Here is a 26,158-nt window from a genome sequence, read left to right as displayed (position 1 = left end):
CAAATTTATAGAGCTTGCTGCTGGCAAGCACTTGGAATGGCAATGGATTCTGACAGTCCGGCCTCCCGGACCTAGCCTGTACGCAAACACAACTGCCCGAAGTGCGGAAAGCAAATTTTGGTTTTACGGTGGGTTATACCACTGGCAACCAAAAAACAACAGACCTACCTACAACTACTTTTATTAATTCCAACTATTTGGGTAGGAGAGGGGGAAAGGCTACCTTTACAAAACCCCACATATCCAGGATAACAGCACTGCAGTTTGGTAAAGAGAGCTGTCAACTAAAGAGATGGAGAAAACTGAGCTCATGGTAAGGTGCGACCTGACAACAAACTTCTGCTCTGCCTGGCAGTGAGCACAAATCTTAAGGTGATGGAGATAATTGGAGAGTTCTATCAGTAGCACTGTAGCCTTGACCCTGTGTTGACACCCTTCCCTGACTCAGGAGACGAGAAGGAAGAAAGCTGGGTTTTGGATTTTTTTTGGATGAGACTGTCTTTTCCAGAAAGTCAGAGCAAAACAGTCTCAAATTAGAAGTTACTGCACCCTTTTAAATAGATTATTAGGAATATAAAAACAGTCAACATTTTTAGGACATTGCCCAGAGAGGACAGGCGTTTGAAAACATACCTTTAGGTAAGCAATGTGGTATTCTAGAAGGACCTGTACGTTTCCAATGCTTTCCTTAGTGCCCACGAATACAAATGGAACCATTCCCTAGAGCAAAAAGGACAGAATATTTAGCTTGTGTGGAAGTTTAAAAAATACTTTAAAGGACATTCCGACCGAATGAAGCATCCAGTAACTTGCCGCTCCGCCTGCTCTCCTCCGCGTGCCCTCGGGCCCCCTCCACCATGGCAGGGCGAACTGCCTTTTCCCCCTGACCACCCAGGGTCCCAGCTGCTGGCATGCGCTGTGCAGTCATGCAGCTTCCTGGGAATCTTGACTCTTCCACCCCAACTCTCCACCACCCCGGCCGACGAAACAGCACCTTCACTATGACGCCTTATATAACACTGAGAAAGATCGTTATGGGCACAGAACTTATCTGTTAATTCTGTTGTGCTGTACTCTTTGAGGGCAGGGTGTGTGTCTACTGTGGCATTGTACTCTCCCAAGCTCTTAGTACAGTGCTCTGCACACAGTAAGCGCTCTAAAAATATGACTGAATGAATGTACTCTCCCAAGCTCTCAGTACAGTGCTCTGCATAGAGTAAGCACTCAAATACCGACTGATTGAAAGCTACTGCCTGCAGTTGCTGTGGCTAAAGGTTTGTCACAGACTCTGAATCACCAAGAGTCTGAAAACAAACCTGTCCTCCAGTCATAGAATCCCACTGACTTTATTTTCCATTCCTCCCGGTCATTTTCTGACAATGTTTTATGGTTTCATGACACCTGATGTGTCTGTCTCCAGGCTGTGCCCTCACCTATATTCACAGATTACAAGCTTCTCGAGGGAGAGGATCTATAGCTAACCTTTATCTGGGTAGTCTTTCCCATCATTTAATACAGTGTGCTTAGTACAGTGCTCTGCACATAATAAGAGCTCAATAAATACAACTGAATGAATACTATACGTAACGACATTCAATTTAGATATATGGGTTGGAGACCTTGAAGGAAGAAATAAAACTAAAACTTTGGTCTTTCTTCATATTGGTCTTTTCCTAAATCCATTCATGGTTTGGATATTTATAAGTACTGATCTCAGTTGAATGACAAATTGGTGTTAAATGAAATTTGCTGGATTGATCAGTATCAAGATTTCTTTTACCTTAAATCACATCTTCACTGACAAGACTTCTAAATCTATACAATTACCCAATAAATAACTTTCAAAACTGCCAGTAGTTTAAATCAAGAAAAAAACAAAGACAAAATCAAAGCCAAGCCTCCATTCCCTACTTTTAGAATTCTAAGGAAAAAACTATTCCTTCAAAACAACGAAAAAAAGGCCAGCTACAAAACATATTTTTAACTGCATAAGCACTGAAGAAAGAATGGCTTTCCTCATGCCTTTATACAGAAAGAAAATCGGTGGAATTTACATTAGAAAGCACTTAAGAACTGAGTACAGTGCTTTGCACACAGTAAGCATTCAAATACAATTGAATGAATGATTAGGATGTAAATATTTATCTTGGTAAATTTTGTATTTCATACTATTTTACATTCCCTGTAAATAAGCCAAAACACCAACATTAAAGCACAATTATGCATCATTTTAAAAAGAATGTACAAGATTAGGATAAATCCAAAGCTGAAAACTTACATCTTCTCTAGGTAGTTTATTTTCATTGTCTCCTTCAATTCTCACCCTAACAACTCCAGATTTGTCCACAATCTCTTGAATCACTTTGCCATTCTTCCCGATCACTTTTCCTTTAACAAAAGAAAACATTTTAAAAACCCGTGCATGTATGCACCCGTGTGTACACATATACACATATTATCAGTTCTGGCCTTCCTCTAAACTGTCATTCATGAGGCAGTAACTAATGTAAAGCTGACAAACCAGCCTTTCACAATGTGCTATTTCAATTTCACTCTGATCTGAACTGAAGGGAGCAGGGTGTCAATGTTTTATCGGTAGGAAGTTATTCTCTTATGCAATTTTGAGTCTAGAATTTTTCTGCAACTGGGATTGCCAGAATGAGTTATTTGCTGTCGATGGAGGTCTATTCTAAATGCCCGGCTATTATAATGACTGCCAATTTCTAAAATAGATTTTTGTCATCAAAGCCTAAAAAGGACTCTTCCACTTCACCTACTGCTGATTAGTAAGCCCGAGATAATTACAGGCAGTGGTGGAACATCCCAATTTTGTGATTCAGGCACTAGGGTCACTAAGCATCTCTGACTTTTTCTAAAGGCAAGAGAAGAGGCATCTTCTGGGCTCTTTGGGGCAAATACTCGGGCAGACAGCAGTCTGAGGTTACCACATTGGGCTCTACTATGATCTTTCAGCTCCTCACCAAGTCTTCAGGCTGCTGTGGGGCAAGTCCCGAGGCCCCTTAGTCAGCGGCATCACGGGGGACAGAGGGACAAATCAAACCAGTTCAAAAAGACCACTTAGTGGGAAGAGGTGAAAAAAAGGTATGGCTTAAGAAGAACTACTTTTCCAACTGCACTCTTTAAATTGCTTCAATTGGCTCTGGGGAAACAGAGGCAATTGTTCCGATCTGTCACATCCTAGGGACGATCTTGCGGCTTTAAAGGCCACTGTTGGTCTGGGTACCCATCCAGAGATCTACCCTCTCTGCTTCCACCACAGCCTGGAGATGGGGAGCGGGAAGGGGGGATTCTCCCAGGAGTGGCTGCCCACAGAAGGTCCTTTTTGGCCCACCTCACTCTCACCAGTTTTACCACTGATCTTGCGTATCACTGTGTGACCTAAGTCACTTCACTTCTCTGGGCCTCAGTTCTCTCATCTGTAAAATGAGGATTAAGACTGTGAGCCCCATGTGGGACAACCTGATTACCTTGTATCTGTCCCAGTGCTTAGAACAGTGCTTGGCACTTAGTATGCACTAACACATACTATCACTTCACAACACACACCACACACTTTAAACCTATACATTTATCATTTTCACAATGCTCTTTTGCATTTTTTCCATAGTGAACGGCACATCTTTTAAGATGACCCCGCTGGAATAATGTCAGCCAGTCCACAACTCTTGCCTCAGTGGGTAATCTTTTGGAACTCTCCTAGGCACTCCCCCCTGCCTCCCACTCAGATCTAGACCATTCCTCTAGGAAAAGCAAACTGTTATTAACTCAAGCCAGTGGACAGGGATTCCAAGTGACGGCCTCAAAATGGGGGTAATATTCAACGTTTCCAAGAATTCAGCAGAAAGCCAGTACCAACTTGATCTACCACCCTCATATTCTCCAATAAACTTACTTTGTCCTATGATCTAGATGATCAGCAATGAGCTAGAAGGAAATCATTGGTGACCTTTGAGAGAGCAGTTTATATATTATAGTAAGCTTCTTGGGGGCAGGAAATGTGTCCACCAACTTTGTTATACTGTATTCCCCAAGTGCTTAGTACAGTGCTCTGCACAGGATAAGCACTCATATCCAATTGATAAATTATTGTAAGAAGTGAATGGGAAGGGTAAGAAGTCTGAGGACTAGGAATATTGATCTCTCTCCCACAGGGGCAATGCAAACCCTAGGCTCCAAACCTTGGACATTTTGGAAGTAAGGGGGGAGGGGAGAACTGTAAGATAAACCCCATCACTGAGGGGCCAGATATGCTAAACCCTGATCCCCTGGAACAGCAGCTTCATGCAAGATATGGCAAAAAGATGGAAAGAGAATACTGCCTGTGCCTCTCCACAGTTCAGCCTTCTCCCCTCTTCTCAGCGCTACCCTTCCCAATGGATAGGGCAGAAAAAAGTCCCCCCCTTTTTTTTTTGGAAAAAGGCAATGTGCACAATGTTCCCTAGTGTTGGTTGCAGAAAAGAATCCTGCCTCTGCTTACCCATCAGCGTTAAATGATAATAATAATAATAATGTTGGTATTTAAGCGCTTACTATATGCAGAGCACTGTTCTAAGCGCTGGGGTAGATACAGGGTAATCAGGTTGTCCCATGTGGGGCTCACAGTCTTAATCCCCATTTTACAGATGAGGTAACTGAGGCACAGAGAAGTTAAGTGACTTGCCCACAGTCACATAGCTGACAAGTGGCGGAGCTGGGTTTCGAACCCATGACTTCTGACTCCCAAGCCCGGGCTCTTTCCACTGAGCCATGCTGCTTCTCTGAAACTTGAGCTTTAAGCATAGTTTTGTAAAAAGTCATGTCTGACTTTAGATTGGGTGATGAATTCTGCCAAAGACCATTTTTTTGGCAGAAAGACTACCTTGCTAATACAGGATGCTGCACAAGTTCCAGCCCCATGGTTATTCAGGAAAACTACTTCCACATAGTACTGGTGAAATCTCGCTTGTGGGGAGCATGTGAACCGTGCACAGCAATAGATGGTAACAAAAAATGAAAAGTCAGTGACGAGAAAATCTTTGGGCTGTGAAAGAGTTCCTGGCACACAGTCCCCTGCAAGATTCCATACTTCACTCTAATGCCTGGATCATTTTTCTCCAAAACCATTCAGTCCGTGATTTCTCACTTCTCAAAGAACTTCCAGTGGTTGGCCATCCACCTCCACAAAGAGAAACTCCTAACCCTTGGCTTTAAGGCATTAAATGACCTGGGCCCCTCTGACCTCAACTCACTGATTTTCTACTACAACCCAACCTGCACACTTCGCTCTCTAAAGCCAACCTACCCACTGCACCTTGATCTCGTCTATCTCAGCGCTGACCTCTAGCCTCTGACATGGAATGCTCTCCCTCCTCCTGACAATTATTCTTCCCACCTTCAAAACCTTATTTAAAGCACATCTCCTCTAAGAGGCCTTCCCCAACTAAACCCTCATTTCCTCTCCTCCCGTTCTTCAAAATGTTATTTAAAGCACATCTCCTCTAAGAGGCCTTCCCCAACTAAACCCTCATTTCATCTCCTCCCATTCCCTTCTGCATCCCCCATAAACTTGGATCTGCACCCTTTATTCACCCACCCTCAACCCCTCCGCACATATACCTAACTGAACTCTATACTCATGTCTGTCTGCCCCTCTGGATTGTAAGCTCCTCGTGGGCAGGGGCGGTCCCTACCCACTACTATACTGTAATCTCCCAAGCACTTAGCACAGTGCTCTGTACACAGCAAGCAATTCGTAAATATGATTAACTGCTATTCTGTATAGCACCCTCAGCTCTTACTAAAAATGCTCAATAATTAAGGTAGCATGGATGACAAAACCACGATCAAAAAGTGGTTTTGTGCAAAGTTGGCTGCAAGCACGCACAGAAAAATTCTGCCCGCCAAACATTTTGCAGATTATATTGTTCTTCACTCCTAGAATTCTTCTTCATGGGGTTCTGAGACGCCTTGTCAGCATTTTCAGGGTATCCGCATGCTTGCGGGTCAGAGCTGGGTCAGGACTAATGACCCAGCTGGATTAATATAATAGGAGGAGCGTCAGTAATTACATTCACTGGAGCCAACAGAATCAAAGGGTTTTTTTTCCCCAGTCATCACTGACAACTATTAAAAAGTGCCTCAGGGGCCTTTGGCTTAGTCCCTAATAATGTTAACTTGCACTAAACAACATCAAATGGCAGTGAGGGATTGAGAAGAGAGGAAAGAGACCACTAAGGGCATCATGAGGGGAGAGGAAGCTGGTGAGAGCTATCCCGGATCAACTTGGATCAAGGAACCCACACAGTGGAGGAATCCAGCTCAGTAGCCTCTTCCTCATCGACCCACTGGACTTTTCCCAGCATTGAAGAGGTCTGGCCTTTTCCTTCAGAACATTAAAAAAACAAACTGCTCCTCTTTTCTTTTCTCATATAAAGGTGTCAACAAATACCAACATTATGTTAACAAATTAGCACAATAAGATGGAATCAGTTGTGTTACACAAGTGTTTTAATGCATACTTCAGACCTGAAAATTAGGATGAGGTCCAAAAAGCCTTAGGAGCCTAACAAGTAGATAACTCTGGACAATACCAAATTTTCAAATTTGAAGCCACACTGAACAATGAATGTATTTGAGTTCTTAACTTGAAAGCATAACTTACCAACAAGATTTCTGGGAACCTGAATAAAATCCTCTACAAATTCCAAGAAGCCTCTGGCCTTTTTAACTGCATCAGCACTCTGTGGTGGGAGGGGAAGAAAAAGTAAACGCATAGTCACCAAACCACTCCCGCTCTGCTATACCTCATTAAAAAAAAAATGACATTGCACTCTCTGGCTGATTATCTCTTATGAAAACGACAATGGGACTTATTGGGAGGCTGGGTCACAAATATTGTGCAATCACTTAAAGACCAGAACCCAAACTTGTCAGTAAAATCAGAAAATTCAATTTTCAAGATTTAATTCTACATTAAAAGTGACCCTGAAAGTGGTACGTGAGCACACCCCACTTTCTGAACCAATTAAAAACCATCGCTTATTGGACATTTTCCTGAGATGAAAACATGAAGGGGAAAACTGGGAACAACAATACATTCTCTCCCATTCTCAATAAAGATGCTTAAAACTGGATTTTGCCATGGGATCCTAATGGGAGCAGAGATCTAGACCTTTTAAAAATCAAGTTCTACTCATCACTCTTCTTTTGAAGAGGTCAAAAGTTCAGAAGAGAAGTTGGCAGCACCTTGACCTAGCAGATTATGCATGGGCCTGGGAGTCAGAGGTCTTGAGTTCTAATCCTGACTCCTACACTTGCTGGCTGGGTGTCCCTAGGCAAGTCATAACTCCTCTGTGCCTGTTTCCTCGGCTGCAGAATGGGGGTTCAATACCTGTTCTCTCTCCTATTTGACTGTGAGCCTCATGTGAGTCAGGGGCTGTATCAGGATTAATTTGTATTTATCCCTGTATTCAGAACAGTAGTTCCAACATAGTAGTCACTTAAATACTGCTTAGAGAAGCAGCGTGGCTCAGTGGAAAGAGCACAGGCTTTGGAGTCAGAGGTCATGGGTTCGAATCCCAGCCCCGCCACTTGTCAGCTGTGTGACTTTGGGCAAGTCACTTAACTTCTCGGTGCCTCAGTTACCTCATCTGTAAAATGGGGATTAAGAGTGTGAGCCCCACGTGGGACGACCTGATTCCCCTGTGTCTACCCCAGCGCTTAGAACAGTGCTCGGCACATAGTAAGCGCTTAACAAATACCAACATTATTATTATTAAATACCATTAGAAAAAAACAAAAACCGGTGCCTAAATCTAATCTTTTCCCCGTGGCTCAGTGGAAAGAGCACGGGCTTTGGAGTCAGGGCTCATGAGTTCGAATCCCAGCTCTGCCACTTGTCGGCTGTGTGACTGTGGGCGAGTCACTTAACTTCTCTGTGCCTCAGTTCCCTCATCTGTAAAATGGGGATTAAGACTGTGAGCCCCACGTGGGACAACCTGATTCCCCTGTGTCTACCCCAGCGCTTAGAACAGTGCTCGGCACATAGTAAGCGCTTAACAAATACCAACATTATTATTATTATTATCTTTTTTGAGGAACTGACCTCTCAATTACCACTTATCCCATTAACTTTTCAATAGCAAGTGAAAAATGTCTGATAATTCTATCTTTTACTATTAAAACTGTAGAGGGTGTTAAATTTCTTCATTATATATATTAGCATTGAAGTCTTAAACACTAATGGATGGAGAAAATGATCTAGCTTTCAAATTTAATGAGCTGCAAACTGCCCCCTATTTTTCAGTAAATTATCGGTTGCCTAGCAGCTCCTCAGACTGATGTTTTTCAGAGTGGGGGCAGAAAAGAGTGATGCAGTTTGAAGAAGGCATTCCCAAAAGGAGCCATCCAGAAGAAACAAAATCCTCTATTTGCCTGCATAATTGCCTCCCCCACATACCTCCCCTTTCTCACCTTTTGGGTCAAGTATTGTTTTAGAAAGGAGTTAAGGGGCAGGCTGCAGGGTAGGAAGAGTAGGGTCAGACATAAATTCAGGCCCCGGGCGTTTCTTTTAAGTGTGCACATCTGCTAAGGTAAGAGAAAGGTCAGAATATACTAAACTGAGGAAATGTGCAATATCCAGGGTAGGAAGAGAAGGATTCAGATAGAGGCTTAGGGATATGAATAAGTGAAGCATCATGGTGTAGTGGATAGAGCGAGGGTCTGGGAGTCAGAAGGTCGTGGGTTCTAATCCCGGCTCCGCCACCTGTCTGCTGTGTGTCCTCGGGCAAGTCACTTCACTTCCCTGGATTTTAGTTATCTCATCTGTAAAATGGGGATTAAGACCTTGTCCCTTACATGGGACAACCTGATTACCTCGTATCTGCCCCAGTGCTTAGAACAGTGCTTGGCACATAGTAAGCACTTAAGAAATACCATAATTATTACTGTGACGTGTGGGAAGGGGAGGGGAGAAGAGCGGTTTGTTAAAATTCATTGTATACTATAGTTGTGAGAGTGCGATTGAGAAGGAACAGTCTTAAGGGCACTCTTCTCTTTTCTTACTTCTCCTGGTCCTCTTATTAGGAGAGTTAACTTCCCACATCGTAGCCTTTCCCCTATTTTGGGTTTGGAAGAACCGTGCAAAAAGTAGGACAATTATGAGAGTAAAAATATCAAGCACAGTCCTGGAGCCCTTTTGCTTATGTAAGATAGACTCAAAGTGAAATCACACTTAATTTTCAAATCATTTGGATTAACTGCTGCTGTGCCCTCCATTAACCCTATCTTTTGAGGACATTCTACTAAAACACTTGGGAGAGTACACTGGAAGCAAAGAGACACTGGTCTCTGCCCTCAGGGGGCTTACAATCTAATGGGGGATACAAACATTTATACGGTTTCTATAAAGAACAGGAAGAACAGTTGTCTTGTTTTCAAAGATGATACTTGTGATGACTAGATAAAGTTATGTTGACAGTCTGGCCCAAATTACTATCCAGTCGGTGGTACTTGAGAGCTTAATGTGTGCAGAACACTGTACTAAATGACTGGGAAGGCATGATACATTAAGTTGCTAGACATTCATTCAGGCAATCGTATTTACTGAGCGCTGACTGTGTGCAGAGCACTGTACTAAGCGCTGAGAATGGACAATTCAACAACAGATGCAATCTCTGACCAACAACGGGCTCACAGTAGACAGATCGCTCCCCACAAGGTGCTTACAGTCTAGAGGTGGGAACCCGACATTAAAATAAATTACTTAAATCGGGAAACACTGCCAAGGAGAGATGTTCATATAGTACAGAGAGTTTTCCATTTTGGAAAGGAAATTACCTAAGTGGTTAAAACAAAAAGGCCAAAGCTGCCTGGTCTTCTGACTTGATCCAAATTCCTTTGGTCATCATTTATTAAAAGCACAATTCAAGCCAATTTTGCTACATGGGGGGGAAAGGTTCAAACTATAGCCTCAAATTATTTTTTTTTAAATCCCTAGATTAAAATTACCCTTACTGTACTTACCTCTGGTCAAAAAGAGATAACCAAGTTGTTGATTGCAAGCCTTAGTGCATATGAAGTGCTGCACTTCTTATTTTAAAATCCTTAACTTCAAACTAAAGATGGTTTTTAAAAGGTGGAACAAATGTCAAGAAGGCAAATGGCAGTCACACCTATTCATTCAATTGCATTTATTGAGCACTTATTGTGTGCACAGCATCGTTGTAAGTGCTTGCAAGAGTACAACAATAGACACATTCCTTTAAAATGCAACTGATGACCACAGTGCTTACTGCTACTGAAGAGATCAGAGAAATGCTTACAGGTTGTCAGCACCTACATTTTCCTCAATAAAAGATAACTGCAGTAATAACAACAGTAACTATCACTATGTATCAATCACCATACTAAGTGCTGGGATAGATGGCTAACTAGATCAGGCCCAGTCTTTGTCCCAAATGGGATCATCGTTTCAGTACACAAGACAAAAAGGGAGATTTACGGATCTAGATATGAAGGATGAACGTTTGCAGTTCCCATAAATGATGGCCTCTTCTGGACTTAAGGAATTTTTAAAAACTAACAAGTTTCTTGTTTTATATACAGAAAGACCTACAATTACACTGTTCACAGTTCACTAAAATATTTTATTCAGTAGTATTTGAGCACTTACTATATGCAGAGCACTGTACTAAGCGCTTAGAATGTACAAACTGGCAAGAGATAGAGACAATCCCTGCCCAATGATGGGCTTACAGTCTAACAGGGGGAGACAGATGGACAAAAACAACTTAATCACGATAAATAGAATCAAGGGGATGTACACCTCATTAAGAAAATAAATACGGTATTACAGTGCTCTGCACATAGTAAGTGCTCAAATACTATTGAAGGAACATTTTAATTAAAATACCCAAGAGAAAAAACCTTTTTGTGGATCAGAGAATTGACACATACACCATATCAAACCCTAGTATATGAAAGAATCAGCCACAATTCCTCATGTTTGTGCTTTGGGATGTGTTTCTGGAAGATGTTTCTTTCTTCAGTACTAATCTGGGGTTCTGAAATTTGAGGGAGGGTTTAACACAAGGACTTTACATTAACTGTTACTGAAGGAGAGAAATGAGAGCCCTGACACTGACACTGTGCCATGCGAACTATTTTCATAGACCACTGCTGTGCTAAAGAAATGCCTAATGGGCATTCAGCTGCTCCACTCAGTATTAGTTTTCACCTCTTGGAGGCTTCAATCATATTAAAATACACACTTCCAAAAAGAAGTCAGGATAAATTCCTGTTTCAAGCACAGAGACACGTATGGACAGCTATTAAACCAACAAAAGCAACATCAAAGCAAAACTGCTAGGATAAACCTAGGTTTACCAGGAAGTTACCACTCTGAGCATTTTACTGCTCAACACAATTGCTGTCTTACCTCTCCATAGATTCTGAAAGTACCGGTATCTTCGTCCAGCTCTATTGCAGTAACTCCAGGAACCTTTCTAGCTTGTTGTATGTTACTACCGTGCGTTCCTATTGCCAGGCCCATTAAATCTTCTCTCACTATAAATTCCTCGTGAAATGCTGCTGCAAGTTGCTTTGTGCACTAACAAAAAAAACAACAGAATTTCTTATTAAAATGGCCCACAAAACTATACAGGTTAGCTGCCTGGCTCGTGGCTCCTGAGGGCAGAAGCAGACCCAAGTGACTAGAAACTGGCACTTCAGTAGCAAAGCTCCCCTCACCAGAAAACTGAAAATAAACCTGAGGCTTGCCTGGACTTCTTGGATTCAAGATGCAAGCAGTCCAATCCCGGATCTCTTCTCAGGTCAATTTACACCTCAAGATTTTCTGAGCCTAATCCATTTCAAGGATCCACAGAACTACCACCCGAACCACCTGAAGTAATCTTTTAGGACTGTTACCCTTCTTAAAATTATACACATAAATCCAATTTTAGAGTGAGGTTGGAGATTTTTATTTCTGCCTCTAAAAATTAAATCATCAGGGAAGTGGAAGAGCCACTTCCCAAAAGAAAAGAGTCCTAGGCAATTTATAGGGGACCAAAGCTGTTGATCTTTAATTAGAATTTCTTCACTTACTCAACTGCCCTGTGGCATCAGCAAAAATGGACATTCTACAAACCAAATGGGAAAAATTAAGAATACTCACTTCTAAATGCTTGGTGGCTTCTTCATTTCTTGACATAAGCATCAGCTTTGTACGGATGCTCCTCAAATGCATGTCGCTTAGTATGTTGACCCTTTTGACTGTTGCCTCGCTGGCAGACTACAAAAGAACAGTGTTAGTATTCATTAAAAATAAGCAATACTGATGCTTATGCTAAGTACTCAGATCATGTTAATTTGGGGGTATTTAAAAATAACGAGAACCATATATATTAGGGGATCACTATGAGCTGGGCCATGGGCTAAGCACTGGCTCAGAACTGAAGAAGTGGGAACAGCAAGTATTTAATCCCCATTTTACAGATGAGGAAGCTAAGGCCCAGACGTGCTAAGTGACTTGCCTAAGGAATAGGGTTACGGCACACGACATCCATTCCGATGCACTTTCCACCAGATTGCTAGAGGACCTTAAATGAGGCTTCACGGTGGTTTACTGCAGGGGGCACGTGGGGAGCCCGTAACAGTTTCTAGTACTAATAATACAGTTCCAAGATCGATTCCTACTGTGGTTTAGTTGCAGAACTTCAGAATGTACGGCTCTACACCTTTTCTTGCTAAAATGCAGTGGTATCTTACCAGGATCATTAACTGAGTAGTTTCAGCATGGTAAAAAATTCGACAGGCTCCTACTGCCTTCTTGAAGTCTTTATGGGCATTTTCGTTCGCACACCTGGAGAACAACAATGAAACTCAGTTACAGGAGCAATTAACTGAAAGATGGGGAGGAAATCTGAATGCATCGCACTGAAACGTTCATTCTAAAGTATCCCTGTCAAAACCATTCGACTTCTTAAAATATTTTTGAATAAAGGACTTCATTGGCTATTTGGGGAATGGAACTTTAGAAGACAAAAATCCCCAACTTATTTTTAGAGTAATTTAACAGTTACTCACGCCTCTCTCAAATCCTCAGGAACATCCACTGTGCATTTAAAGAAGGTATTCTTTTGGACAGTTTTGTTTTGATTGACAGGTCGAAGTCGTTCAAATGTAACTATTTCATTATAGGTGGCATCGCAAGCTGCATATTCAATGACGTAGAACTAGAAAAAAGCAAGATAATAACAATAATAATAATGTTGGTATTTGTTAAGTACTTATTATGTGCAGAGCACTGTCCTAAGCGCTGGGCTAGATACAGGGTAGTCAGGTTGTCCCACGTGAGGCTCACAGTCTTCTTCCCCATTTTACAGATGAGGGAACTGAGGCGCAGAGAAGTTGTGACTTGCCCACAGTCACACAGCTGACCAGTGTCAGAGCCGCAATTCGAACCCATGATCTCTGACTCGCAAGCCCGTGCTCTTTCCATTGAGCCAAGATGCTTAAAAAACGATTCCCATTTGGAAAGTGTGTGTTTAATGAAATATTAAGCTCCCTGCTATCACACCTCGATCTGTCTTGACCAATGCGTTCTTTTTGGCAAGGAGTGCATCTATACATAAATAATGTGAACCTTAGGGTATGCATATTGCCTGGATATTTTTCACGTTTTATGTTCAGGCTTGGGAAGGATAAGGACCATTCTTGTCAATGGTCTTTATTTCTCTGCCCTTCTGATGAAGTCTCAGAATCGAGACTCATCCTCTGCTCCTGATAGGAGACTTCGCTTCATCACTACCCACAAATATCTGAAGTGATGAAGACATTTACAGCTTAAGGACTAATGTCCTCATTTAAAATACAAGTCCGAGCTTCCCAAATGGACCCAAGTGAGCATCAACAGCAACTGCTGTGCCACTCACAAAACACCGACTCATAGGTGTCTTAACCGACTCTCATACCTTCGCACCTATTAAAAACACTTGTCCCCTTCCTTTTTTCCTCCCTGTCATCTTCGGCTGTTCACTCCCCAATAGCTACTTTCTCACTGCTTTCAAAATGCCCACCTATTCCCTAGCCTAAAACCCCCTCCCTTGACGCCCTCCAATTTATCTCATTACCCTCTTAGCATTCCTTTCCAAACACCTTGAGTGAGGTATTTACACCTGCTGCCTCCACTTCTCTGGTTCTATCCTTAATCTCCTGAAATATGGCTTCAGCACCCTTCTATCCCACTCCACAGAAACTGTCCTTCTGAGGATCATCAATGACTTATCAAATCCAACGGCCTCTACTCCTTCTCAATCTTCCTTAACCTCTCAGCTGCCTTTAAATGTGGACCACCCCCTTTCCCTGAAAATATCTAATCTTGGCTTCACTGATATTGCCTTCCCTTGATTTTCCTCCTATCACTCTGGCTGCTCATTTTCAGTCTCTTCACTGGCTCCTCCTCTGCCTCTCTCTCCCTAACTGTGAAAGTCCCTCTAAATTTAATTCTGGATCCCCTTTATTCTCCATCTACACCCTTGAAGAAACCACCTCCATCTTGGAGAACCTGAGCACACCCCCGGCTTCAATTACCATCTCTGTGCAGGTGACTCCCAAATCTACATCTCCAGTCCTGATCGATCTACTCTGCAGTTTCTATTTCCTCCTGCCTTCAGGGCATCTCAACTTGGATATCCTGCTGACATATCTCACGTGCACAAAACAGAACTCCTCATCTTCTCCAGACTTTCCCATCACTATAGACAAGTGATAGAGAAGCAGCGTGGCTCAGTGGAAAGAGCACGGGCTTTGGAGTCAGAGGTAATGGGTTCGAATCCCAGCTCTGCCACTTGTCAGCTGTGTGACTTTGGGCAAGTCACTTCACTTCTCGTTGCCTCAGTTACCTCATCTGTCAAATGGGGATGAAGACTGTGAGCCTCACATGGGACAACCTGATTCCCGTGTCTACCCCAGTGCTCAGAACAGTGCTCGGCACATTGTAAGCGCTTAACAAATACCAACATTATTATTATTATTATAGGCACCACAACCATCCTCCCTGTTTCCCAAGCCCAGAACCTCGGCATTATCCTCGATTCATCGCTCCCGTTCAACCCAAAGGTTCAGTCTGTCACCAAATCCTGACAGTTCTATCATCACCATGTCATACCTCTCCAAAAGGCATTCCCTGAATAACCTCTCAATGTGGTACTTAACTTTCATTCATTCATTCAATCAATCGTATTTATTGAGCACTTACTATGTGCAGAGCACTGTACTAAGCACTTAGGAGAGTACTCTACAATGGATTTGGTAGACATGTTCCCTGCCCACAAGTTTACAATCTAAGGGGTGGGGGACAGACATTAAAATAAATTGTGAATACATTCATAAGTGCTGTAGAGTTGAAGGTGGGGTGGATATCCAGTGCCTAAAGGGTAAAGTGCTTAGCAGAGTATACTGCACACAGTAAGCACTCAAATAGCACTGATAGACGGGAAGTTTAAAATACAATTTTTCTCTCTCAGGTCAAGGCCATTCATATACCCGGTGTGACAGACATATTTGGAGTGATGATGAGCCCATAGACAACCCTAGAGGCTTTCCCTTCCTGCAGTAGTATCTTACGATTTTTACTCTAGTGGGTTTTTTTACTGAATTTTTCTTGACATCTTTTCTAGGGTCTTCCCACTCTCTACCTTTCAAATTGTGAGTAACCTGGGGTCAGGCCAGGATTCAATTCCAGTGCCTTTGTAGTTTTCTTCTAATGCTTAAGACAGAGCTTTGCATGAGGTAACCATTGATCAAAGGTCACAATATCACAATATTCACAATATGTGAATACAGAGATGATTCAATCAAGCATTGGTATTTATTGCTCTGTGTGCCGAGCACTGTAGTAAGCACTTGGGAGAGTACAATTCAGCAAGCTGGTAGACACGTTCTCTGCTCACAAGGAGCTTTATCCGGTTTTTAAAATACAGAGTCTCTCCATTCTTAGACATGGCTTAAAATTTTCTAATACCCTTGGGAGATGGATGTGGGCTTCTATAGTAAGAGGAGCATAATAATTTCTAGACTACAAAATAATTACATCTTCTGTATCTTTCAAGATTCTGGTCTCAAGGAGCCTACGTCAGATGCAGACATAGAAAACAAACAGGACCAGTCAAAGTATCCATGAAATAGAATTATTTGGGTCATTCTCTTTACTTGGTAATAATTATTCTAGGTATTATCTATTTTTCATTCAACCATATTTATAGAGTGCTTACTGCGTGCAAAGCACTGTACTAAGCGCTTGGAAAATACAATTCGGCAACAGATGGAGACAATCCCTACCCAACAACAGGCTCAGAGTCCAGAAGAAGGGCTCACAGTCTAGTATTACCATATTTTGCTCAATTATGGCAAAAACTCCAACAAATGGTCAAAATATTGGAAGTGGATTCGAAGGCTCCAAACTGAAATGGCTGTTGCTCACATGAAATAAGCACGACCTTCAAAGCGAGAGAGGCCATTTCATCAAAGATGAAAGATGGTGGCCTCCGATGATGATGGGGTTCCTGGTCAAGCAGGGCAATCTTAGCGTGAACCTCCTGATTCCTGGGGCTGGCCAAAATTTTCTCTGGCTAACAGGAGATGAAGGTTTCAAGATGGAGTTCCCTTATAGGTCCCACAACCCTGCCTTTCCAGGATGCTGGCCATCAGGGTATTAATAGCTAAATGGCTGGGAAGATTTGAATGGGGGGGTTTAGGGGGGTCGGGGGGAAGGGACCAAGCCAGCTGCTTGAAAATTGGAAGCAATGGGGAAGAATGCTTCAATTCCTATTTGTGGGCATTTACATCAGGATATGCAGGTGTGTACTGGGTCCCGTAGTCCAGGTGCTACAATAATACTGACTGAAGTAAGCTCATTATGAGCAGGGAATGTGTCCACTGATTATGCTGTCGTGTATTCTCCCAAGAATTTAGGACAGAGCTCTGCTCCTAGTAAGCATTCAATAAATACTAGTGATGGAAGAGTATATTTTTGGAATCTCATATTCAATTTATAAGCAAGGCTTCACTGAACCATAACTTATCACCCAAAGAAAAAGCGCATCAACATCAACCAAACGTTAGTTGAAGATTACTTACTTCTCCTTTCATCATTCGAACTTTAGCTAACCACCATCCACATGGTTCTTGGTCATTTGCTCTTGAGTAAACCTGAAAAAATTAAATACGAGATTTATGTGGGTAAGCATACTTCCTCTATTCAAATAAGTACAACAGACTTCTCCTTAAGGAGCCTTCATACAGGAGTGCTCTTTTCAGCGTACATAAACACTACTACGAATTGAGTTTTTTTGAGTTTATGACTCAGTCACAAAAGTCTTCTTCAAGTAGACAAAGTCTTTAGGCATGTTAGTAATGAATGCTAGGATGAAACAAGGATTGCTAAATTCTGCCACGTGATCACTCTTGGTATCTGCCCTGACGAACTAAATCCTCCTAATGGCTCCCAAGTTTACTGCTAGAAAGGCGAGGAAGTTTGCCCCAAGTTCTCTACCCCATCCTAAAGGCAACACCTAAGACGGCGTTTCCCTGCCTTTCACTAGACATGGAATCCCGTCAGCATAGTCACAAAGAAAGCCATCATCTCTGCAAAAAAAAATTCAGAGTGGATGCATTCATCCAGTAGGACTATACACATTACAAGAATTCAAATTACAGTAATTAACCCATGTTTCTCTAAGAGCGAGAAAAGGAGAAACCTTGAAGGAGGAGGAAGCGTCTGGGCAATAGTGACTAAGACAAGGGATACAATCCACCTGGCTACTCTATAGATTTCTCCATAAGGAATGTTTCTGAGATGCAGTGGTAAGTGCCAATCCCTTAATATAATATACTGTAATGGGGCCCTGGGGAGAGAGTCCTGTTACTTTTTTTTGCGGGGAAGGGGCGGTGCTGCAGAGAATCCTGGACAAAAATAAATCATTTGGTTAGGAAACATTGGAAATCGATGGTGCTAAATAGGACACTGCAAAAAGCAAAAATAAGGGATTGTCTACTGATGCCCTTGAGATGGTAGAGGTAATAAAAAAACTGCTCTTTCCTTATCTAAAGTACCATGAACTGGGGAAGATGGAGGGAATTATTTCTTGATTAGTGAAGAAATCCCAAGCCTCCTTGAAAAGGAAGACCAGGAGAAGAGGATGATTTTGCCCTCAAAAAATCCAAGTTAAGGGGCAGTTGGGCACCAAGGTGTGACAATCACGTTCCAGGTAAAATTTCTGAGTCTACATTTATAACTAGACTAAAAGGGATGGTTAGAAGCTATGTGTATCATAAGGGGGTGAAAAAGAGTGACGCTAATTGAACTGACCACTCTTTTTTAGGATCGCAGATTAAAAAAACCCACACTCTGTGATGTTGAGAAATAAACAAACACTTCGGTGACCTACAACTGGTTTAAGAGATTCAGGTGGACTAATTATTTTAGGCTAATTGGTCTTCTGGCTGAAAGGGCTTAAGACTTAAGCCAAAAGGTAAGGATTTTCTCCGGGATTGATCAACACTTCTATCGTACACTTGGAGGCTGATCATCATTCCAAACAAACGTATCTAGAAAAATAATTTTTCTGTTACTAGTTTTGCTAATGCTCTTGGGTCGGAAGGGAACAGGTGGAAAAAAGTGTCCACAGACATTAACTTCTGATCAAGTACCTATCTCCAAAACCATTCAGCACATGGGATCCTGGCCGAAACAATCTCTTTCTCCTTTCAGAAAACTATTACTGACTGAGGGACCATTCACAAGGGAAATAGTGTGGCTAACTGGAAAAAACACGGGTCAAGGTCAGAAAGTCCTGGGTTCTAATCCCGGCTTTGGCACTTATCTGCTGTGTAACCTTGTAACAACCTCTCTGTGCCTCAGTTCCTTCAGCTGTAATATGGGGATTAAGACTGTGAGCCCTATGTGGGACAGGGACTGTGTCCAACCTGATTATCTTGTATCTACCCCAGTGCTTAGAACAGTGCTTGACACATCGTAAGTGCTTACCAAATACCATTATTATTAAGGGAACAAAATAATACAGTCTAACTCATCCACCAATGATTTTTCTCATCTGGTTAGATACCCACCTGAGGTCTTTGAAGCACCTGGAGAGTATCTAGACATCTAGTTTTTCTACTGACACATAAACACTATAGGCTAAAGTGAGACACCATACAAAGGGTATCGGAATGGTGGACGAAGAGAAGATGGTGGTCGAGAGCCAGACCCAGAAACACAAGGGTTATTCCCAAGAGGACTGAAATCTGGTCAGTGGAACCAAGACCTTTTATTATATATATATTTAAAATAATATTTTTATTTATAACAACATTATAAATATATATCATATCTGTTAATAAAAAATTATAAAAACACCAATTTGAAGAGATTAAAAGACATTTCTGTAAAACAGTAGAAATTGTTAGAAATTAAAAGATCAATTAGAGAAGGAGGGTGGCCATGTGGACGATGTACAGGCCCAGGCATCAGAAGAATCTGAATTCTAATCCCGGTTCTGCCCCTTGTCTGCTGTGTGACCTTGGGCCAGTCACTTTTCTCTTGCCTCAGTTACCTCATCTGTATTACGGGGATTGAGACCGTGAGCCCCATATGGGGCATGACCTGTGTCCAACCTGATTACCTTATATCCACCCCAGCGCTCAGTACAGTGCTCAGAAGCTGAGTCGATGGGGTGGGGGTTTACAATCTGGACTTGTTAACACTTAAAGCGCATTGACATCCTGCTGCCAAATCTGGAATACTATTACCTCAACAGAGAACCTACAAGCTATGATCTCTGAATCAATCAATCAGTGGCACTGACTGAGCACCAGAAACTGTACTAAATGCTCGGGAGATGATAAATAGAAAGACTCATCCCATGTCCTCAGAGTTACAATTTAATGGGGAAGAGACAAACACTTGCATTTAGTGAAAGCTAGAGGAAGAAAATATAAGCAGGAAACGGTACCGACACGAACACCGGGACAAACCAGCTGATATATAGGCATATAACTTTATATGAATAAAAAATAGCCATATTTAAGTATGTGTTTGTTAGGGGTGGGTGTGTAGATGGATTTTAGCAGGGTGCTAAAGATGGGACAGCTGTGGGCTAGCTGGTTTTGGGGGTGGGGTGAGTTGCAGGCTGGATGAACAGTTTATCCTAGGGACCAGCGGGAGGAAAACTAAGGGTGAGGTTTAATTGGACAGGGCACTTGGGAGGAACAAAACGTGAGGTGGAAATAGCTGGCGAAGAGAAGCAATATGTATGATGGAGAGCTGGTTGAGTACTCAATCAAGCAATGGTATTTACTGGGTTCTTCCCGTGTACAGAGTACTGCATTGAGTTCTTCCCCTAGTCCTTCTCCCTTCAGCACTTAGAACAGTGCTTGACACATAGTACGCGCTTAACAAATACCTATTATTCTGCATCCCTTTTGCACTTGGATCTGAACCCCTTAAGCACCGATATTCACTCCACCCTCAGGCCCACAGGACCTCTGTTACAAGCATATCTATTTTTTTCAATATTCATTCATTTCAATTGTATTTGACCTCTTACTCTGTGGGAGAGACAAGTCTCTCTGGGGAGACACATGAGGCAGGGAGGTCAGCAAGGAAGCTGATTCAATAATCAAGGCAGGATAGGATAAGTGCTTGGATCAGGGTGGTAGGAGTTTGGATGGAGAGGAAAGGGCAGATTCTACGGATATTGTGAAGATATGACGGGACCTGGTGACAGACTGAATATGCGGTTGAATGACAGATGACTTCTCTGTGGAAGTGGGCGTAATAATGATAGTAATAATTGTATCTGTTAAACCCTCTCCGGGTCGCACCCGGAGAGTTTCCAGTCCTCTACCAGTCTCGCCTACGGGAGGGAGAGTCAAGCAGAGACCTACCCATCCCATTCCTTGCTTGGGCAGAGGCTGTGCACGCTGTGCTTGGCAGCAGCGGAATGGGAGAGAGCTGAGGGCGGAGACTCAAGTTTACTGCTCAGAAGGAGGCAATGGTAAACCACTTCTGGATTTTTTTTCACCAAGGAAACCCTATGGGTCCACTACCAGAACAACTGCAGATGGAGGTGGGGCGTTCTGAGAGAGAGGCGTCCACGGCATCGCTGTGGGTCGGAGAAGACGCGACAGCATAAGACAAATGAATTTGTTATTCTTAACTCCACACAGTTAAGAAGAATAGTATTTGTTAAGCACTTATTATGTGCCAGGCACTGTATGAAGTAATGGGGTAGACACGCAGGATAACCGGGTTGGACCCAGTCCCTGTCCCACAAGAGGCTCCCAGTCAATCTCCATTTTGTAGATGGGAAAACAGACACAGAGAAGTTAAGTGACTTGCCCAAGGTCACGCAGCAGACAAGTGATGGAGCCAGGATGAGAACTCAGGTCCTCTGACTTCCAGGCCAGGGCTCTTTCCACTAGGCCACCGTGCTTCTCAATGGTACTCTGTACCACTGAAGATAATGGTAATGAGTTTCTGCTTTTGATAGGAAGCCCTTGGAGGTTTCTGACGATGAAAGAGATGGGTCCTGAGTAATGGTGCGAGATGATCCTAGTGCACAGAGCCCGGGCCCGGAGTCAGAAGGATGTGGGTTCTAATCCTGGCTCTGCCACTTATCTACTATATGACCCTGAGGAAGTCATTTAACATCTCTGCTCCTCAGTTCCCTCATCTGTAAAACGTACACTGAGACTATGAGCCTACGTGGGACGGGGACTCCAATTCGCTCATATTCATTCAGTCATATTTACTGAGCAATTATTGTGTGCAGAACACCGTACTAAGTGCTTGGGAGAGCACAATACAACAATAAACAGACACAATCCCTGTCCCTAACGGTATCCATCCCAGCACTTAGTACAGCACCAGGCACATAAGTGCTTAACAAATACTATTCTTCTTCTTAACTGCATGGAGAACTGACTCATGGCGGGCTGGGAGGGAGGAGAGGCTGGATGCCAGGAGACCAGCGATATGGCTAGAGCAGTAAATCTAACCGTGATACACCCGAAACTTCGATGAGGATGACGACTGTCTGGGTGAAGAGGAAAGGGTGGATCCGGGAGACATCAGGGAGGAAGTACTGGCAAGACTGAGCATAATGCGGTGTCCTTAAAACCTAGGATCTGACTTCTGATTTGAGGTCCCACCCCTTGGAATGATACCAACATATTCTGAGCTGTTCTCATGTACAGGAAAATTGGGTGAAGGGTAGTTTCTCAGGGGAGATTGCCCCCTGGATCCAGGAGGTCGGGCGTGGGCGAGAGGCGGGGGTCAAGATAGACGAGAATGAGGTACGGTGAGGAAAGTTGCCCTCCTGTACAGATTCGAGACAGTACAGTAGGCTACGTGAAAAGGCCGACCGCCACCGACTGCAAAAAGCTGACTGCTCATTTACACACGAACACCCACGTTTAAGTCCATGTAAAGTTAATATCACTGTGCCAGGGTATGACTGGGTGGGTTTTAGCACACAAATTATATAATAATAATGTAAGAGTGGCATTTAATCGGTGCTTACAATGCACAAAACACCGTACTAACGACTGGGGTAGATCATATGATCAGGTAGGACACAATTGGACCATGTGCATCTGACCTAGGGTCGCTAAATAGTAAGCTCTTTGAAGGCGGGGACTCGAGTGGACTCTACTCCCCTAACCGTCTAGTATAGTGCCTGGCACACAATGAGCTCAATGAACGTCACTGATGAGTTGCTGCTTTGTGGTCTCATCACACGACGTGTATACCAGCGTGCAACAATACAGTGATCTGGAGAAATCAATGCAGGGTACAGTGAAAGAAGCTGGGTGTGCTACGTGTGAATATGCCAATCTATGAGGTGTGGAAATGGAAAGGGGAATGCAAACAGATTCAGGGGGCTGCTGTTATGGCCTAGTGGAGTCAGAGGATCTGGGTTCTAATCCTGGCTCCGCCACCTGCCCCCGTAGCACACACGTATATAGCTGTAATCTATTTAGTAATATTTATATTAATGTCTATCTCTCCCTCTACACTGTGAGTTCACTGTGGGCAGGAATGGGTCTGCTGGTTGTTAGGTTGTACTCTCCCAAGTGCTTTTTACAACACTTCGCACACAGTTAAGTGCTCAGTGGATACAACCGAAGGATGAAAGTGTGACTTTGGGCAAATCCCAACTTCTCTGTATCTCAGCTTCTTCATCTGTAAAATGGAGAGACAAGCAAATAAAAATTGCACAGATGCAGACATACAACTGATAATGGCACAGTACCAGTGAGGAGCAGTGTGGCCTAATGGATAGAACAAAGGCCCGGGAATCAGAAGGACCTAAGTTCTAATTCTGGCTCCATCATTTGTCTACTGTGTGACCTTGGACATGTCACTTCACTGTGCCTCAGTTAGATCATCTGTAAAATGGGGATTAAGACTGTGAGCCTCTTGTGGGTCGTGGACTGTTTCCAGCCTGATTAGCCTGTATCTACCCCAATGCTTACAACACTGCCTGGCACATAGTAAGCACTTAGGAAAAAATAGTAAGGAAAAATGAATATGAATGCACAAATTTACTTATTCAGTTTATATTTACTTACACAAGTGGATTTATTGGACTAAAGACACTTTATATAACCACACTGATAGTATTTATCGAGTCATTCATTCATTCAGTAGTATTTATTGAGCACTTACTATGTGCAAAGCACTGTACTAAGCGCTTGGAATGTACAAATCGGTAACAGATAGAGACAGTCCCTGCCCTTTGACGTCCTACTGTGTGCACAGCCCTCTAAGAAGTACAACAGAATTGGCAAGCATGACCCCTGTCCTGAAGAAGCTTACAATTTATAGTAAGTTGACTTGAGTTTTCTTTCACATTTTTGGATAACTGCAAAAATTCCAAAATGATCAATATGATTACCGAAGATTTTGGGGTGTGACATTTGGGAGGCTAGATCATTTTTCAAAGTGTCACAGATACTGTTTTGTCTATTCTAAAAAGTCTGGAGGTTCCATAGGTAACCTACACCACAGGTCAGTTTGCTTAATTTGTCTGTATGATTAATATATTAAGCTTTGGAATGATACTGGAAAATAACATCCTTACTTAAGCAAGTGAATCTTAGCACTGCTATATTTGCCAAAAGGTAGCTCTGATGCTGAGTATTCATTTTACTATTTGATTCACTGCAAATGCCAGAATGGACTATGACAAAGACACACTTGTCGTGCAGCTGTTGTATGACAATCATAAAAAAGAAAAAATCCAAACGCTTGAAATTTCAACCTGCTCTTACCCAAATGTAACAACTGAGCTGAAATGCAATAACAACTAGTGGATAAAGCACGGGCCTGGGAGTCGGCAGGACCTGAGGTCTGATCCCGGCTCCACCACTTGTTTGCTGTGTGACCTCGGCCAAGTTACTTCACTTCTCTGTGCCTCAGTTACCTCACTTGTAAAATGGTGATTAAGACTCTGAGCCCTATGTGGGACAGGGACTGGGTCCAACCCGATTACCTTGCATCTATCCCAGCATTTAGAACAGTGCCTGGCATAAAGTAAGCGCTTAAAGAATACCATTAAAAATAAATTTAGGAGATTTTATAGGCCTCAAAAACCCATGTTTAGAGAAACTAATTTATGCAGGAACGCAAGGAGCAATATATATAATTATGTAAAAATAGTCAGAATGCTAGTTTCTAGAAAATGTGCCACATATACAGAAAATAAAAAGTTAAGAGAAATTCTGGCACTAACCACATTTATCTACTGAGGGTAGGAAAACTAATTTTTCATTAATGGTATTTATTGAGTATTCATTCCGTACAGAATACTGGACTGCTTTAAGTCGCTGGGATAAGTACAGTAAAATAAAAAATAAATGCTGATATTTGTTAAGCGCTTACTATGTGCACAGCACTATTCTAAGTGCTAAGGTAAATACAGGGTAATCAGGTTGTCCAACGTGGGGCTCAAAGTCTTAATCCCCATTTTACAGATGAGGTAACTGAGGCACAGAGAAGTTAAGTGACTTGCCCACAGTCACACAGCTGACAAGTGGCGGAGCCGGCAATTGAACCCATGACCTCTGACTCCCAGGCCCGTGCTCTTTCCACTGAGCCACACAGTAGTTAGCAGACATGATGCCTGACGATTAGACTGTAAGCCCGTCGATTAGACTGTAAGCCCGTCAAACGGCAGGGACTGTCTCTATCTGTTGCCGACTTGTTCATCCCAAGCGCTTAGTACAGTGCTCTGCACATAGTAAGCGCTCAATAAATACTATTGAATGAATTGAATGAACCTCAAGGAGCTTTGTGAGAATGGATATCAAGTCCAAACACTGTACTGAGAAGCCATAATCACTAACCAATGCCTTTAACATAGGTAAGGAGGCCAAGCCTCATTAGCTGAAGAGCCACAAACCAAAACCACTGCATAACAGAGCCGTAGATTTAAAAAAATAATAGTAATAATCCCCCCCAAACAAAATCATATGCAAGAGGAAAAAAACTCAAAGGAAATGGACAGCAGGCCTTCTGGGGATGGCAGCAAATGGTGAAGAGCACATGCTCATGGGGGAAGGAGAGGCCGGCTGGCTATTAGCCAGGGACAGCTGAGAGTCAGTCAGAGCACAGAACCCCTCTACAACCTGGACACAAGAGGGTGGGGGCCGCTGCCAGGAAAGGAAGCAGCGGTCGGTCGTCAAGTCACAACGGGGCATGTGTGCATGGATCACAGAAAAAATAAACCCCACTTCCAAGTGGCTTGAGCCACATTTTGCCCAGCTCTGGCCTAGAATTTACAATTGTTCAGTCCCCGATCAGTATTTATGACCACGGAATCAAGTACTCACTACACGTCAGAGCATAAACGCTGGAGTAGATGCAAAACAATTGAATCAGGCATAGTTCCTGTCTCGTACAGGGCTCGTAATCTAACAGGGAAGGAGAGTAGGCATCCTGTCTCCAGTTTACTGATGGCACAGAGAGGTTGATGATGATAATAATAATCATGTTGGTATTTGTTAAGCGCTTACTATGTGCCAAGCACTGTTCTAGTGATTTGTCTAATGTCAAGCAGCAGGCCAGTGACAGAGTTGGGTCAATTTATAC

At 42.8% G+C, this 26,158-nt stretch overlaps 1 protein-coding gene across 2 annotated transcripts in view; it reads right to left on the bottom strand.

Annotated features, from left to right (window-relative positions):
• The window catches only part of FXR1 (FMR1 autosomal homolog 1), a 76,106-nt gene that overhangs the window by 17,252 nt on the left and 32,696 nt on the right, over positions 1-26,158 (bottom strand). For both annotated transcript variants that reach the window (XM_029066906.2, XM_029066907.2), the window contains exons 4-11: positions 17,140-17,211; positions 13,087-13,235; positions 12,769-12,862; positions 12,176-12,292; positions 11,438-11,608; positions 6,662-6,740; positions 2,279-2,388; positions 634-720 (exon numbers count right to left, since the gene is read on the bottom strand). In XM_029066906.2, coding sequence (XP_028922739.1) covers positions 634-720; positions 2,279-2,388; positions 6,662-6,740; positions 11,438-11,608; positions 12,176-12,292; positions 12,769-12,862; positions 13,087-13,235; positions 17,140-17,211 — 879 coding nt within the window. The remainder of the gene's footprint in view (positions 1-633; positions 721-2,278; positions 2,389-6,661; positions 6,741-11,437; positions 11,609-12,175; positions 12,293-12,768; positions 12,863-13,086; positions 13,236-17,139; positions 17,212-26,158) is intronic.

The sequence above is a fragment of the Ornithorhynchus anatinus genome, chromosome 1 (genome assembly GCF_004115215.2).
Source record: "Ornithorhynchus anatinus isolate Pmale09 chromosome 1, mOrnAna1.pri.v4, whole genome shotgun sequence".
NCBI lineage: Eukaryota > Metazoa > Chordata > Mammalia > Monotremata > Ornithorhynchidae > Ornithorhynchus > Ornithorhynchus anatinus.
The sequence above is the reverse complement of the archived record's forward strand: the minus strand, read 5'-3'. Positions and strand labels throughout refer to the sequence as shown.